An 18,293-nucleotide genomic window follows, 5' to 3' on the forward strand; every position below is an offset into this window, starting at 1 on the left:
GTACCAGGTTGGTTTTGAAGACATGCTCGCCCAACACCTGTGCATGCAAGTCGCCGGGATGAAGACGTCGGAACCAACTATACAAGAAAGAAGGAGATATGTTGTGTGTGAGTTTGGGGTAGAACCGCGGCCTCGCTTATATAGGCGCCGGGAGAGAGGAGTTAGTATTAAAGGCAGATAATCATAAAATAAATAATAACACATAATTATTACCTTCCTTAATAGTAGGAGGAATCATTCATAATTATAAATTTTCTTAATCATACAAGGAATGATCTATGGTTATAACCTTCCTTAATCGTAGAAGGAATCATCCATAAGTATATCTTTCCTTGAATTACTGCAAAACTTGGAATAGAAATAAACTCTAACTTATAGATGGGAGGAAACTTGTATGTCGATCGTAAAAGGAAGGCAATAACCAACCAATATCGTGCAAAATGAAGGGAATCAACGAGACATGCAAAAGGCAATAGCCAATCAAGACCATGCAAAAGGAAGGCAATCAACGAAACGAGGGATGTAAAAGAAAGGCAACCAGTGAGATGCATAAATTGAAGGTAATAATGAAGGTAGAGACTTCAGGTTGGCCGGCCATATATTAGCTGCTCATAGAGACCAAAGATCTTATCCTCTCCATACAGTAAGTTTCGTCTTTCTCGTGGAGTTAGGGGTACCACTGTCGTAGCTTTTCCATTACAAGTAGCTTTTCCATTACAATATATTTATACCTTTTCATCACTCGCATCAACGCATACAACAAATGTAAAATTTAAAAAGGTTGTGGTTCTTAAACCGGACATCAAATTCAAATTCCGATTTCACAGTTACTCTTTCGAAGACACCTTCAAGATAAGATCCTAGTTGTATATGCTTTGCCTATGTTTTTCAAAGAAACATAATTTGCTTATGTAGAATATAAAAATCCTAAACCAAATTAGTTAAAGTGCTCAACGGTTTGCCAAAATGACATATTCTTAAACATGCATGAAACATCCACCTACCACAACATAATTGTTTACCCTCTTCTCTAATCATACCATCCAATTTATCTTTGCAATATCATCAAAAATATCATGTTAATTCATCAAAGGTGACTGAAGCAATTTTTTGTAAAGTTATAAGCAACTTTTTCGAATGTGGTAAGCAAATTATAATAAACTGAAAAGTATTTTCCCACACTAGAAAAATATTACTAAAATATATTGATGTGAGATCTTATTTTGAAGGTCTTGATGAAACAAGCGCAACTGTGCAATCGGATTTTAATTTGGATGCTTGGTTTTAAAACTAAAACTTTTTAGTTTTCAAAATCAAGTGCATGCATTGATGTCATTGATCTTCTTTTCTCTCCATGCATGCATGTGTTTCCTTTTTATTCTCCTCCTCCGCAAGCATGTACAGCACAGCACCGGTATCCTTTGGAAAGCAGTTGGAACCACACCCTATAGAAACAACATTAGCAATTTTTGCCAAAAATAGAAGTGTGCTATGACATGGCAAGTTAATTTATTCTGAAAATAACATGGCTGTACAGGAAGCTGATATTACGACCTCCATAAATTAGCAGCGTCCAAATTAGTATCCAACCAAATATACCCTTTGTCCCCAAACTTAATTATTGTGCCACTAAAAGTTCAAATATCACCTAATAATCAGCGTGAGCTTGCCTGTGCTGCGCGATAGAATGAGAAAGATGATGTTAGAGGGGCTGACATGTAGGTCCCACTAAGATGTTTTTTATTATTTTCCGTGACTGTAGCCCAACAGTGACATCAATGATGATGAAAAAAAAATGTGGCGATGAAACAATTATTAGAGAGGTTTGGACGTCGATTGAGCCACTAACAAAGTTTGGAGATCTTAGATATGCAAACATAATAAATAGTTCACGGTCACATGTGAAGCTACCGATCAAGGTCGAGCCGACTGTTCCCTGAAAACAGCTTGACAGCGCAGTATCAGAAGCATAAAAGTATCAAGTACTATTCTACGTTTCCATTTGGCTGTAAAGAGGCTTGCTCTACAGTTAAGCTGGAGGCACCCATGATGGTGGTTTTAATGCCAATCACAGCTTTGTTAACCACCTTTCAAGGTAGATATTTGGACAAGAATCACATCCATTAACAAGTTCAGCAACTGGAGGCAAGTGCCAGGTGGGAATTGCTTCAGATGAATATTATCGGCTGCATCAACATGAACACGCACAGCGGAACTTCAAACCACCGGTCGTGTAAAGAAGGCCCTGTATGCTCCCGCTTACTGCTTCACGACTCATGTAAATCGCACAAACATATATCGGACAACTATTATAGCATCCGGCAGCACCAATTTCCAGGTATCGGCCTTGTGTCGTCTCACAAGCAGATGGACAAGAAACGATACAGCTCATTTTTTTTTAACTGCATCATCCAACAAAGGTGCAAGAAAACAAGACCTATGTGAGACATATTCCAGACTGAAAACAAGACCTATGTGAGACATATTCCAGACTTTAGTAAAGTTACTTGCCATATCAACTGAACAGATCAATCAACTTCTCCGTGAAATGACAATCACACATACAAGTTGTGTAAGGATATAGAATAACTATTAGATCAAATGAACTGCTCAGGTTTTAAAACTTCCACCTAGTCTACATCAGGGTTATGCTTCCTAGAATCCAGGCAGTCAAAGCAACCAGCGTGAGCTCTACTCAAACACTATTTGTACAATTGTACTACTCTTTCCCTAAGAGTTGAAACATCATAATAAAACCAACAGGTAGCTTATCTTCTGTACCAGTCCTGGGTATACTTTGAGGCTATGAGAAGACTCTGAAATATTTACTTGGATTTACAAATGAGACACACAACAACCACCTTATTTGAATTGTGTTCAGGAAAAAAACATGAATATTACCTGTGAAGACGAGTGATATTCTTCCAAGGATGAAAATGAGAGACCAAACTAATTACATACGCACAATTTATGCTACAGATAGGTTCCTTAGCTTGTCACAGTTTGGGGTAGGGTAATCCTTAGCTTATTGATGCCGTTGACGTTCCACATGGCAATATCTTCCAAGCAGACTCTTATAGTCCTTAAAAACATACTGCTCAAGAATCTCTCTAGATTGACTCCCCTGTGGAAACTTCTGATCAAAATCTTGTTTGCTAACAAAGTACTCCACCCCATGCTTTTGAGTGACCTTTGATATAGGGAGGTAATATGTCTTCTGCAGGGAATACTCAGGCCGCTGCACCGGAATGAATGCAAGTGAAACAATAATCAATACCACTGCAAGGTGCACTAACACTGTTAGGTTTATGCCAGAACCACCCTGCACTGTATGCTCCCTTCTCTGTTGCTGTTGCCTAACTGTTCCCCTTGCTCTGTAGGTATTCTGGGCGCGAAACAAATTATCATGGGTGCCATAAAAGAAGGACCTGAATATCTCATCTGGATCAAAATCTTCTTCATAGTTATAGAAGCCACTTCTTGCTTGCGTCCTCCGCCTGGCCATTCCCCGCCTCATGGCATTGGGATATTGCTCATTAAACTCATGGTCCTCAATGGTTCCTATCTGATCATAGGTCTTCCGCGACTGATCATTGCTTAGGCACTTGAACACTTTGCTTACCGACTTGGAAGCATCCTCTGCCCCAGGAGCCTTATTCTTGTCAGGATGAACCTTCAATGATAATCTCCTGTAGGCCTTCCTAATTTCCTCCACAGAGCATCTCCTCTCTACTCCAAGAACTGCATAATAATCCTTCTTTTTCCTGATATCCTGAACCACTCTAATATTCTCCTCAGTGTAGACCTGATTAACATTAACATGACCAACTGATTCTTTTGGTGTTTTGGGGTTTTCACAAGCTTGACCTCTTCCTGTTTTGCCTTGGTAAGTAGCACCATTCAGGATATCAAACTTCTCAGCTGGGCCCAACAAATCATCAAGTGGAACACTAGGGTCCAATGTTCAAAAAGGCGCTAGGCGCTATCTAGGCGGTGACCCACCGCCTAGAGCCTAGGCGTGCATAGGCGGGACTAGGCGTTTCAAGATGTTTCTCTAGGCAGTGCCATATACATACCTTGCCTATCCCCAGATGTAAATGCAGATTTTGCAAGCTTGATAGATCTCAAGGCCTCGTCCTTGGTTCCATCCATGAGCCCAATCAGCTCTGGATAAAATAGATCAAAACACCAATCTGATTACCTATGAAACAAGAATGCAATTTTATATGACAGTTGAAAGATGTATAAAATGTTCCAAGCATTAACAACAAATTACCATCTAATAATAATAGGTAACTGCAAGAAACCCTCTAATTGCAATGAGACAATGATATCTAAATCTCAGCCCCAAAATTCAGTAGATACAAACAAGTGACCAGGCTAACTGGCTATGAATACAAAATAATTGTAGTGTAAAACAAGAATTGGCCGATCTTCTACAACAGGCCAACAGCAGAAAGTCACCCGAGTTATGTATGACCTAACAAAACAGAGGGCACCACTGATAAATTCAGGATAACACCAATTGAAGGACATGTCCTGGGCTCATAGAATAAACCAACCGAGAAAGACCAAATGCATTTATCAAGTGGTTCAGTAGCAATAAAGTATTTTTCCCTTCAAAAAGGAAAACCTGCTTATTTTGAAAGAGACAAGTAAATCATTAGGCAAACTTGCAACCTTGCCGGATCTAAATAACTACAAAGGGGAGTACTAAACAAGCGTACAAGACTAAAGCCAACATAGAAAAAAAATAGTGGAATGTATGAAGCAAGCAATAAAGATAAAAAATAAACTCTCAGCCATCATCAGAAAAAAAGTTACATTTATGCCTCTAATTCTCCATGAAGATAACAACCACATGGATCGAGGAGGACTACATATCCAACTAGTGAATATCTGCGCCGACCACGACTACCAATCATGCACACAAACAACGCATCCACAGTTTTCCTACCTAGAATTAACCTTAAAACTTATTCCCACGTGTGACCCTGACCGACACCAACCAGCCATCGACTCGTCAATCAGCATCACCTAACAGTACCTAAGCAAACAAGAAACAGGCGATACTAGCCATCCTCTCAAACCTAAACAGCACAATCTGACTGCTATCATGGAGAGATCTCCGAAGTCTCACCGAGAGGAACAGATTGCGGTGACCAAATCCAAGCAAAAACTAGCAAATTCAAAGCTAAGGCTGATTTGGGAGTGCTCGATCAGAGGAGCTTACCAGAAGAGAGAGAGGCTAGGCGAGGTAGACCAAGCAGCCACCACCAGAGAGGTGAAGGCCATATTTGTTTTCGCTTATCTAGATCTCAGTTTTCTGAGAAGCAAGATTCTGTGGTAAGCCAGTCGTCTGGAGAATCGGCTATCTAGATAAGCTAGGTGTTCGGCAATCCTGATTATTTTGAGTCGATTCTCTGAGTTAAGTGGTTAAATGTCTGAAGTGCCCCTGAGGCTGATGCTATCTCATTTCTTTACTGAATACGAGCAGGACTGAATATCATTGAAAACCTTGGCTGCAAATGAATCCCATTTTGCCACAAGTTTTCTTGAATTTTCCATCTAAAAATACAGGGGCTATTATTCTAGCAACTACCAGTACCTCAAAGAAAAAATCCTATGCAGCATCTATGCACCAAAACATGCAATTCAGTAGCCAATCATCCACTAATTCAATACAGTAAAACATGCATTATCCTATGGCAATAGCCTATTTAATTTATTTCATCAGATTAATCTAGACCATGTGCTAACACAAGAAGAAGCTACTCTGGTTCCCAACTACACTGAAAAAGTATTATCTTTGTATGAACCAAGCACTGAAACAAGAACTGAATGCTCTAGTCCAAGGACTCAGAATCGCATCCACAAAGCAGATCCGGTACAGTAGCAATTAGTTTTTTTACCTTGCGGTGCCCTGGAGCCCCTGATGCTTTGGTGGAGAGGTGCGGCCCCTTTGCTGTGGTCAAGCGACCGGCGAAAGCAGCCTCCAATCCACCTTCGTGCCCCCTACTCACAGGTGCGACCCGACGACCGTGGCGTGGCCTCGATGCAGGGGCGGCGGTAGGGGCGGCCCGATTCAGGGGGGGCGGCGGCGCACAGCAGGGACAGGGGAGGGGAGGCGGGTACAGAGGGAGGTGCGGCAGAGGCGGGGGAAGGGCAGAGCCGCCGGAGCACGAGATGGCGGCGGCGCAGGGAGAGGGTCGGCGGGGAGGAGGGCGGGGAGAGGGTCGGGCGGAGACTGGGGAGAGCGGAGGGCCGGCGAGGAAAACGGTCCTCGCTTAGCAGGTACGCGGGCTCAGGAAAGCGTCGCAGGAAATAGGGGGTTCACATTAATCAGGTAGGCGACTTCCTAAATCATCGAAAATTTTAATCGAGATGTTTGGGTAGGATTTTAAATTATTTTTATCTAGAATCGGTTTATAACTGTAACCAAGGTAGATGAGACGCACGGGACGCATGGCAATGGGCGTTGCACTTTTCAGCTGAACCCCTCAGCTTTTTCATATTTCACGCCCTTTACTCTGGCAGGCTGATATCAGTTTTGCTTACAGCCGGGTCCGAGCCAGAGCTTGGACCCGGGCCGGACCAGGCCCAACCCGGAAGAGATCAACTAAACATGAATGGTTCCTGGGGATGAACCTCAAAGCAAAATATCCCTCTGTCATCCTAAATCTCGAACCCTACACTCCTCCCGCCTGTTTGCTCGCCGGCATACGAAGCTTCTTAACTCAAGTCAGCCCTCGCTGCCGTCAAGTCGACGCAGTTGAGACGATGCAAACCCCTACCCACCTCGAGTGTCGTAGTCTCCCTATCGAATTCTAGTGTACAATTATGTTCCACCCATAGTAGGGATTGATTTTGCAAAATAAAATTTCTAGGTGGCTTGTTGCTCGAAATTCGGAAAGTTGGGCAGGATTATACGCTCCAATGGGATCTAGTGCCTGTGGTGATACCTTTCAGTTAAATAGCCTAGGGTTTTTAGATGCTATTGTAGTTTGCCAGATGCCAGATCCTAACGGTTTGCTTGGGTGATTCAATATCCTAGTTGCAAGAACGATGACCCGCACAACACGTGCATGTTCTACTTGGGCGATCTATAGAATGAAAAGCCGAATTGGTCATTGAACCAGTGAGGCCACTGGTTAGATTAGTGGGTCAACCGGTTGAACCGCAATTTAGTAACATCATATTTTGTGTATATTCACTTCACTCACTAGTGAGTTGTGCATGAGATGGTTAGGTGAGGTGGGATTTATGCTTGGAGGGTAGGGTTGGATTCCCATGCCTTCGCCATTTTCATCTAGTTGGAGTTTTACGCTTTGGGTCTTTATATATGTGTATCTGGCTGATTTGTAACCCAATATCACACAAAATTAGCTTGTTATCTCTATTTTTCCCCTCAAACGGATCTTTTAGGTGAGTTGAACCGACCAGATCGTCGGGTCCTAGTTTTTTTCCGATTGAATCACTTATTTTTTGTACACCTGAAAAATCCCCTGATGGCTCCTGATTTTTCTCGAATGAACCATTGGTTGGGTCCGGATTTTTTTACAATGGGGCAATCTCCCTAATGCCATCTGCGTGCTAGAGGGAAGTAAAGAATCTCTTCTACAAGGTGAGTACACTACCGGATTCAGGATCTTTGCCGAGTGTCTGGAACACTCGGCAAAACCAAGAAAACACTCGGCAAAGGCTTTGCCGAGCGTAACACCCGGCAAAGTGCACTCGGCAGCGAATATTCCGGCAAAGACGTCTTTGCCGAGTGCCTTTTGTCGGGCACTCGGCAAAGGCTTCGCCTAGTGTCCCGGAAGGCACTCGGCAAAGAAAAACAGCCGAGACGGCGTTTGGCGCCGTGACGGCTCTTTGCCGAGCGCCCTCCACTTGGCGCTCGGCAAAGACGGGACCTTTGCCGAGTGCCACGCGACAGGCGCTCGGCAAAGACTGGACCTTTGCCGAACGCCCTCAGTTCGGCGCTCGGCAAAGCCTCAGTCTTTGCCGAGTGCCTGTGACGTGGCACTCGGCAAAGGCCTAGTCTTTGCCGAGCGCCAAGAGGAGGGCGCTCGGCAAAGTTTAGGTCACTTTGCCGAGTGCCGGCCGCGTGGCACTCGGCAAAGTTCAGGTAACTTTGCCGAGTGCTTTGTTTATACACTCGGCAAATTGTTTTTTTAAAGATTTTAACTTGTTTTTTCGCACCATTTTTCACAGGCACATATTCACACAGGCATATTATATATTCACACAGGCATATTATTTGAAATTTCACAGACACAACCAAATTCACGCAAGTCTTATCGTCACAACCAAATTTAACAAAGTCTCGTCATCACACAAGTAATATCACATACACAAATTCACCACATAAGTGTTAAGAACATAAAGGTTCATTTGAAGTTCACCACACAAGCTCACCACACAAGCTCCAATGTCACAAATGAAGATTTCGAGATGGCTGATTTGGAGTTGCCTGATTTGGAGATGGCTGTGCATGCGGATCATTTGACGCCGCCGATTGTCTCTACACAGAGAAGAAGAGATTGCATGTGAGACAAGATAAATGACGATCGTACATAAATATAGCCAGACTATTAGAAACCTAATAAAGAAATAAATCAGTACAAGTGAATTCCTCTAATCATCATCTAATGTACAAAAGCATCTAATAATGAATTAAGCTAACAAACAGCATACAAAACAAAACATCTCTACTATCAACAGCAACGAAGAACTAACACTTCGGCATACAAATGCAAGAAAGTGCAGCCCCGCTGCACAGAGGTACATATCACTCTGGATAAAGTCAACATCAACTGCAGTTTACTTTCTACTTGAAGATCAGAGGCATAAATTCCTAGGTCAAAAACTAATGTTGTTATGTTGCCATGTTGGATGCACTTCGGAACTGCTAGCCTACTAACAATGTTTATCCAGATGTATAGCAAAGACTATATATTTAAATTTGCTAAAACAATCTATATTTTATATTTTATATACTTACAGGAGTAGAGTACGGATCAGGTGGTGGAGGTTGAGGGAACAGAGTAGCTGGCGGAGGTACACCCGTTGTAGCGTGCATGTAAGTAAGTAGAGCACTCATCCTTTGCTCCAACTCCTGTCGTTTCCTCGTCTCTTCTTCCAGCCGGCCCTGCACAGTTTTCACCCCAATGTTACAATAATGCAAAGAAAATGTATGTAATAATCAACGAACGATGGATAAAGAAGGAATAACCTCGAGTGCCTGTATCTGATGGCGTGAAGTGTCCTGCCGAGGTCGTATGGCCGGGCTCGCACTCGTGCTCCTTGCTCGGATCTGAGAAAGTGTAGGAGTAGAGGACGAGTCGATTGCGCCATCGGCAATCCAGTACCGTCCTTTCTTCTTACCTCCTCCGACCCTCATGACGATCTCTGTGTCAAGATCCTCTGTGGTGGGATCATATTCTGGGCCATGAACCTCTCTTGCCATCGATGTGTAGTCACTGGGGCGGGAGTGGATGCTCGCATTGCTGTATGCCTCGGGCCCGTCCTCCGGGTTGTAGCTAACGTCGGAGGTCGCCTTTCCCTTGTGGGACAGAGCAAATGCCGTGAAGAGATTGCAAGGCTGGCCACCATGTGACGATGACTGCGAGAAAAGCAACAAGATGATTAGAAAGCATGCATAATTGAGTGTTAGATGAAATAAATGTGCGTACCCATGCTTCAGCGTATCCGCTGAGGTTGCGGCTGCCTTGATGGTGTGCTACACCTGGCATCATCAAACGTCACTCCCGGCAAGCAACGTGATTCTCCTCCCACTCCTCGGAGCACCACTTCTGCACTATGTGTCGCCAGCAATCGGGATACGAGATGCACCAATTAGGAGTCACCTAGAAGACACCAAGTACATGCATGACGTATTAGAAGATGAAATTAAGCCATCCTTATGTAGAAAAAGAATCAAGCCACAGTGTTTGTTCTTTACCTGTATGTACTGCTCCGGAGTCAAATAAATTGTTCTTGCTTCTTCTTTGGTGACCTTCTGTCCAAGGACGGTGGCGTGGTAATTTCTGACGGCTTGGATACGCGCCTCGTAGTGCATCTCCCAGACCAGTTTCTTGCAGCAATTGGTGATGACCACATCTGCCTCGCCCTCTTTACCAGTCTCGCATCGGAAGAAATCCTACATATACAAACACAATGGAGACAATTCATTTATGGTATAAAATTGTGCAATTAATATGCAATTTATCGAGCACTTACCCACAGCTCCCCCTTCACCCGCTCCGCCTTGTTGCTGAATACCCTGCCCTCCCGATCTTCAGCATCGGGGGCCGCGGCATAGTGCTCAAACGTATAGGCCGGCTCCCACACTCCGCCGTACTCAACCATGCCAGGAAAGTGTTGCCTGCATAGAATACCGATGATGCCATTGACGGTGCGCTTGTGAGAAGCTCCAGGCTGCACAATCTTCCAACCCCTGCACAAGTGATTAAGAAAAATCATTACTTTCTATTCCAAATTTGAACATATTACATGTACAAGCGGTGAAAACATTTAAAGTTACTTGTTCTTATCGGGAGTAATCAGCGGGCGCCTGTCACGAGGTATCGGTCGGTGAGGGAGACTCGAGGGACCTCGCAAGTAGACTCTCGACGCACCAGAGGCTGCGGAACCAGAGCCCGTGGAACCAGAGGCGGTGTGCTGCAAATCCTCGTCCTTCTCCTGCGAGTCCTCGTCCCTCTCCTGCACCTCCTCGTCCCTCTCCTGCACCTCCTCATCCCTCTCCGACCCCTCATCCTGCGTAGGCAACTATGCCACCTCCTCCGTGTCGTCCTGCGAGGGCCCCTGTGAGCTCCCCCTCCCCCTCCCCCTCCCCTCCCCTCCTCCCCCTCCTCCCCCTCCCCCTCCGTGACGACCCCTCTGCTACATCGGACGGTGCAAGGGCAGTCCTCGCCCTGGAGTAAAGGGACCGTACGTTCCTCAAGTAACCACCGCCCACCATCTTTGTTCAATCACCTGAAATTAAGAAGAGTAAATCAATGAGTACAGATAAACTTGCCATACTTAGAAAGAGATGCAAAATAAATAAAATATAATTATGTAATAATATAGTATTACATTGATTAAAAGTAATCTTCATCATCAGGATTAGCTGGATCATAAGTCTCGTCATCACTATCAACCATATCATAGTCCGCATTATCCGAAGCATAACTATCGTCATTGACATTGCCTAAATGTAATGCTTCTAGCATTTGTAAGTCTTTTGCATTTTGCACCTCATCCTCCTCTTCCTCATCATCAATAACCATTTCAACTTCCGTTCCAATCGCTTCGGTTAAGTCTATCTCAAATCGCCCTTCTAGCCCGTCTTCTTGAAAGAACTCTCCATCGTATGTGTTTGGGTCTAAGTTGTAATCCTCATCGATTGGGACAGGTACTTTGCCATGCGGTGATACCTTGTGCACAACATACCAACCCTTAAGATGCTCCTTGGTTTGGCACGCATATGGGAGATAATAAACTTGTATGGCTTGTTGGGCCACAATATAGACATCATCTCTTGGTAAGATGGAATCCTGTCGGACCTCCACTAGCCAAGATTAGAATATGTCCATCTCGTTACCTCTGGATCAAACCAATGGCATTTGAATATGACGGGATTGAGAGGTTTGGAACCACGAAAACTGAGTTCGTATATTTCTTCAATTCTTCCATAATACTCGACATTATCAAGGCCGAGAGTAAATACTCCAGAATTTGTGGTCTTTCGATTGGGTCGACTTGCCTCATGGCTTCTCGTCCAAAAATGATATCCATTAACGTCATAACCAGAATATGACCTGACCCTATAGTCAAAGCCATCTGCAACCTGTCTCAACTCGGCACTCATCCTATGACCCTGCATGTTCAAGCACGATAGATCGTTATATTATTTGCACGTAACAACTACGATTGACAAACGAAGTACGAGCTACATTGGACGGTACCTGCTGTTTGAACCAAGCAATGAAAGTGGGCGATCCATTCCCCGCGCCCTGTCTAATAAGGGTGTCACATTCCTGCTCGGTAGGATCCCTTGATTGACGCCAGAACTCACGAAGAAATCGCTTCATGTACGGCACCACCTCTTCAAGGTTGGTCAACACATATAGCATGATCTGAAGCCATTCTTGAGGGCTCAATGTCTTATTGCTCGAACCACTTGCACTTCCGAGTTGCCCTTGCAACAGGCTGAGGTTTGATTCATTTTCGCTAGCATTGTAACGAGGGGAGGATTATGCACGCTAGGGAGGTTGTCACCTACAGGACAGCAAGTACATGCATGACATATTAGAAGATGTAATTAAGCCATCCTAATGTACAAAACGACTAAAGCCACGATGTTCTATTCTTACCATAGTATGTTGTTGTGAAGTTGGACACCTCTTCATGAATGTATGCCTCTGCAATGGAAGCCTCAATTTTGCTTTTATTTCCACATTTCTTTCGAAGCACCTTTAGACATCTCTCGATTGGATAGCACCAACGACCCTGCATGGGCCCCCCCATTCGTGCCTCATACGGGAGGTGCAAAATCATATGCTCCATCGGATTGAAAAAGCCGGGGGGAAGGATCTTCTCCAACTTACAAAGCAACACCGGTGCCATTCTTTCTAAGTCTGCAACCACGGTCCGAGATAACTCCTTGGCACAAAGCTGGCGGAAGAAATAGCTCAACTCTGCAAATACTAGCCAGACATGCTCAGGGAAATAGCCTCGAACCATCGCCGGAAGAAGCCGCTCAATCCATATGTGGTAGTCATGACTCTTCATCCCTAAGACTCGCATAGATGAAAAGTTGACCCCCCTACTCAGATTAGCTGCATACCCATCAGGGAACATCAACTTCTTAATCCACTCTAGTACTTCCCTCCTCTGGGGCTTGGTCAAGACGAAATCGGCCTTAGGCCTTCTCCATGTCTTTCCGCGACAAGGAGGCTTCATCTCTAGGTTCGGTCTATCACATAATATTGCCAGATCAACTCTAGCCTTAACGTTGTCCTTTGTCTTGCCGGGAATATCCATGATTGTTGACCAAAGTGCCTCAGCGATATTCTTTTCGGTGTGCATGACATCAATGTTGTGTGGAAGGATCAGGTCATCATAGTAGGGGAGCCGAGTCAAGCCTGACTTATGAGTCCACATATGTTGTTCGCTATATCCCACAAAGCCACCTGCTGGATTGACCACGAGACCATCTATTTCCTGACGAATTGCGGCACCAGTCTTCATTGGAGGTGCAAGGCTTGTCACTGCGACACCTTTCGTAAAGTTCTTGATGTCTCGTCTGAATGGATGGTCAAGAGGGAGGAATTGCCGATGTTTGTCGAAAGCAACATACTTGCCACCTTTCTGCAACCAAATGAACCTAAGACCTTCCTTACATACAGGACATGGGAACTTCCCGTGAACACACCATGCGCATAATACCCCATAAGCCAGCAAGTCATGCATGGAGTATTGGTACCAAACATGCATTATGAAGTTTTGCTTTGTAGCCCGATCGTATGTCCATACCCCATCCTCCCAAGCATGGATCAAATCATCAATGAGAGGCTCCATGAACACACCCATATTATTCCCCGGGTGTCCAGGAATAATCAACGACAAGATTATGTTCTGCCGTTGAAAGCATACGCCCGGGGGAAGATTGAGGGGGATAACGAATACAGGCCAGCATGTGTATGTGGCAGCCGATATTCCATAAGGATTGAACCCATCTGTTGCCAGCGCAACACGTACATTACGAGCATCTCTGGCTTTCTCATGATGAATGCTGTTAAAGTGTTTCCATGCTTCACCATCAGATGCATGTACCATCTTGTCAGGATTGTATCGTTTGCCATTTTTGTGCCAAGTCATTTGTTTCGCGTAGTCCTCAGTCATGTATAGCCTCTGGATCCTCGGTATGAACGGAAGGTACCGTAGGACTGTCACGGGAATGTTAAGCTGCCTCTTTGGGCCATCACCATCACAGTCTACCTCCATGAACCTTGAGAATTTACACTTTGGACAGTACTTTGCTTCCGTGTATTCTTTCCTAAACAGGACGCACCCATTCCTACAAGCATGTATCTGCTCATACGGCATCTTGAGTGCACGAAGCAGTTTCCGTGCCTCATACATGCTCTTTGGCAGAATGTGACCCTTCGGAAGCAGGCTGCCAATAACTGTCAATAAAGCATCAAAGGCGCCTCGACTCAGACTGTACTGCGACTTTAACGCCATTATGCGTCCAATGGCATCAAGCTGAGAAACCGTCGTATGTCCATGAAGGGGTTTATGTGACACGGCAAGCATGTCGTAGAACGCCTTTGCGGTTGACTCTGGCTCCTCCTCTGTTTGTCCCTTTGCGAACCGTGCCTCCCCATAGTCATCCAACATGTCCGCTACACCGGCATTAGCATCATAATCCTCGACACGTGGTCTCACCACATCCTCTCTCATACGATTGGCTTCACCGTGGTAGATCCACCGGGTATAATCTGCCGTAAATCCATTCTTGCAAAGATGTTCCCCCATATTCTTCTTATTCTGTCTTTTCCTGTTTGCACACTTGCTGCATGGGCAGAGAATCATATTCGCTCCTTTAGCAGCTTCGCCAAACGCCATTTCCAAGAAAGCATCGGTCTTCCTGATCCATTCACTAGTCATCCCAACCTGACTTGGGCGGCCAGTGTACATCCACGCACGGTCTTCCATCCTCTAACATATACAGCGGAGACAGAGTAATATCAATTGCCCTACGTATATGCACGAGAGCGAGGAATATGGCATGTTATATCAACACAGCAGAATGATCTATAACAACTCCTAAAGATACATGGTGTATTTTTTAAAGAAACGTGCATCAGCTGGTGGAACATGATCGGATGCAGTACCTGCGGCGGCCGGGGCGCGGCGGGGGCACGGCCGAGGGCGCGGGCCGGGGCAGTACCTGCAATGGAAGCCTCAATTTTGATTTAATATTCCTAGGTGACTTAATAATATATGTTACATATGTTACATCAAAGGAGGCACACTCACACACACACAAACCAAAACAGAGATCACAAATTAATAAAGAGGCTCTTTGCCGAGTGAGGTGACAGTACAGTTGTTCACACCCCAGGCAGCTCTTTATTTCAAACAGAAAACAAAGAAAAAAGGTGCCATCTTTCAGATGAGAAGAAACAAATAAAGGAATTATTATGGTGTATGGTGTGTAACCAAACAAGCAAGATTGCCATCATCTCATCTCAGGAAGCCATGCATGAAGGCTGTCATGTGGTGTTATTATATGATGCGTGTGCTTTGCTACGAGTAAAAAATTGTTCTACAACTCTAGCAGCTGGTTCTGGTGCCATTGTAGGCAGCTCGGACTGTGTTAAGCCTTCAGCTTGCCACAGCCCTGCCAAGCTCAGCCCCGGCCATACCTGCACTACTATACCTCCACTACTATGCCCGCCCTACATCGTGGGTTGGCCACTGCTGCACCTGGCTTGCCCCGGACCCTTGGTCCTGCCGGCACGCCAGTCTTGCATCATAATCAGGGGGCATCACTTGACGGCATCATAATAAGATCAACAGAATTTTTGTGGGAGGAGGAAGCGGAGCCACATAAAGGAATCTCCGGAATAAAAGGTTGGAACAATATTATGATGTGCAGGAAGTTGAAATGCACGTTACATCTTCGTAAGCATAATTTACTAGAGCAAGAAAATTAGTAGTGTGTGATGGCATGCTCGGCAGGGCCCTGAGAAAGAGAGAGTTTGGCACTTCACAGTTGTTGAGGTGATCTTTTTTCATGGTTTTGTTGCTACAAAGTTTTTAGGGAGGTTGGATTGGAGAAAGGGTGACAGAGCTACTCACTCTGCTCGGGCCGGGGCGCGGCAGGGGGCCGGGGGCGCGGCGTCGGGGCCGGGGGCGCAGCGGCGGCTCGGGCCGGGGCACGGCGGGGGGTCGGGGGCGCGGCGTCGGGGCCGGGGCGCGCCCGCGGCCGGTGGCGCGGCGGCGGCTCGGGCCGGGGCACGGCGGGGAGTCGGGGGCGCGGCGTCGGGGCCGGGGCGCGGCGGCAGCTCGGGTCGGGGCGCGCCCGCGGCCGGGGGCGCGGCGGCGGCTCGGGCCGGGCGCGGCGGGGGGCCGGGGGCGCGGCGTCGGGGCCGGTGAGCGGCGGGGGCTGGGGGCGTGGCGGCGGCGGGGGCGCAGGGGCGGCGGGGCCGGGGGCGGGGCGCGGGGCCGGTCAGCGGCGGGGGCTGGGGGCGCGGCGGCGGCGGGGGCGCAGGGCGGCGGGGCCGGGGGCGCGGGCGCGGGCGCGGGGCCGGTCAGCGGCGGGGGCTGGGGGCGCGGCGGGGGGGGGGGGGCGCAGGGGCGGCGGGGCCGGGGCGCGGGCGCGGGGGGGGGGCGGCCGAAATTGAAGATAGCGCCTGTGGGTAACGGGCGCGCGGGGAGGACGATATATTCCCTCTTTGCCGAGTGCCCCAGATCTGGGACACTCGGCAAAGCCTGGGAGGATTTGCCGAGTGTCACAGATCGGAGGCACTCGGCAAAGAGGCCGCTTTGCCGAGCGCCCCAAACAGGCCCTCGGCAAATAATTTTAATTTTTTAAAACTATTTGCCACCAAACATTTTTGCTGTGATACTTACATTAGGTGCAACAGTATGTGCAATTGTGCCCATTAATCGAAGTGTTTGCTATATTTCGTCAATTTATTTCATGTTATTGAATTTCTTGTAATTATTAAAATTTGAACTACAAGTCACACGAATAATGAAAAACAATGAATCAAAAAATAATATTCATGTTATTGAAGCATGCATTGAGACATTATCGAGAAAAAAATTAGAAATTTTAAATTTGTTGTCCACGAAACATGACGACGAACTTATTGTTCAGTTGTTTTTAAAATGTATAAAATGCAAATATGGTCCGAAAATTATGAAACTTGTCGAGATGTAATGATATCACATGGGGAACTTATGATAAAAATCTGACGAGGTTTCGTTAAAGTAAAAACATACGATACTTACAAATTAAAAGTTTTCCAAAGAGGTGTATGACTTTATATACAGACCGATTGGGTGTTAAGCATTGTAGATTGCAAACTTTCACGAAATCTTATAAAAATTTTATCACAATATCCTCACATGATAACATGACTTCTCGATAAGTTTCATAATTTTCCAACCAAATTTGCCTTTTATACAATTTAAATACGACTCGAACACAATTTAGTCGCCATATTTCGTGAATAGTAGTTCAAAAATTTCTGGTCCATTTTTCGATAACGCATCAAAGCATGCTCATTAACATAAATAACAATTTTTCATTCATTTTTTCCACTATTCGAATGACCACGCAGTTCAAATTTGAATTATTCAAGAAATTCAATAAAATAAAATAAATTGACAAAATATAGCAGACAATTTGAGAAATGAACCAAAATTACATATGTTGTTGAGGAGAATGTAGGATGACAATATAAAAAAATTAGGATAAAGTAGAGGAAAAAAATATGTACATTTTGCCGAGTGTCTTGGCCAGGCACTCGGCAAAATGTCTCTTTGCCGAGTGCCTTTGACATGACACTCGGCAAAGAATGACGCCGTTAATTACGTGGCCCTTGTTTGCCGAGTGTCCTCCTTTGCCGAGTGCCCGACACTCGGCAAAGTATGATTTGCCGAGTGTTTTTCTTTGCCGAGCCTCTGGCGCTCGGCAAAGGGTGAATTCACCGTGTGTTTTTCTTTGCCGAGTGTAGCACTCGGCAAAGAGTCTCTTTGCCGAGTGCCCGATATTTGGCACTCGGCAAAGCTTCGGACACTCGGCAAAGACCGCGTTTCCGGTAGTGGTAGTTGGTTGGATCCTGTGCCTCTTAAGGAGAGTATGTCTAGCCTTCTTATGTGTTAAAGGCAAGTATATTGCTACACGTGAGCAGTCTTATAGGTCGTCTCATGCAAATCCACATAGAATTTTTGATTAGGTGGCGCAGAGAGGGAGGAGAGAGAACAAGGTGGTTGTTTCACGAGACAACCGCCTCATAGGCTAAAATTTAGGAACATAAGACCATTTTCTCACCATTGTACGAGTTGTTATTGCCATGCAACTCATAATATTTCCTTTTCCTATGCACAAATTATGAAATTATGTATTTATTATGAAATAACTTATAAGACAACATATTGTATGTATTGTCTGTTACATCGTCTTAAGATGATGTGGCAATGCATGCGACCGCCTATTAGATTAGACCAATGTACTTGCCCTAAGTGAATGCTAAATTAGTGGAGAA

The 18,293-nt window shown here is 45.5% G+C and overlaps 1 protein-coding gene across 1 annotated transcript; it reads right to left on the bottom strand.

Moving 5' to 3' along the window:
- Positions 1-2,496: 2,496 nt before the first annotated feature.
- Positions 2,497-3,964, bottom strand: LOC112885374 (chaperone protein dnaJ 49-like; the record flags this gene model as incomplete). Its single annotated transcript, XM_025951007.1, has 1 exon — positions 2,497-3,964. A coding segment is annotated over one exon (939 nt), but the record flags the coding sequence as incomplete, so codon positions are not given.
- Positions 3,965-18,293: the final 14,329 nt, after the last annotated feature.

Source organism: Panicum hallii, chromosome 3 (genome assembly GCF_002211085.1).
Source record: "Panicum hallii strain FIL2 chromosome 3, PHallii_v3.1, whole genome shotgun sequence".
Classification (NCBI taxonomy): domain Eukaryota; kingdom Viridiplantae; phylum Streptophyta; class Magnoliopsida; order Poales; family Poaceae; genus Panicum; species Panicum hallii.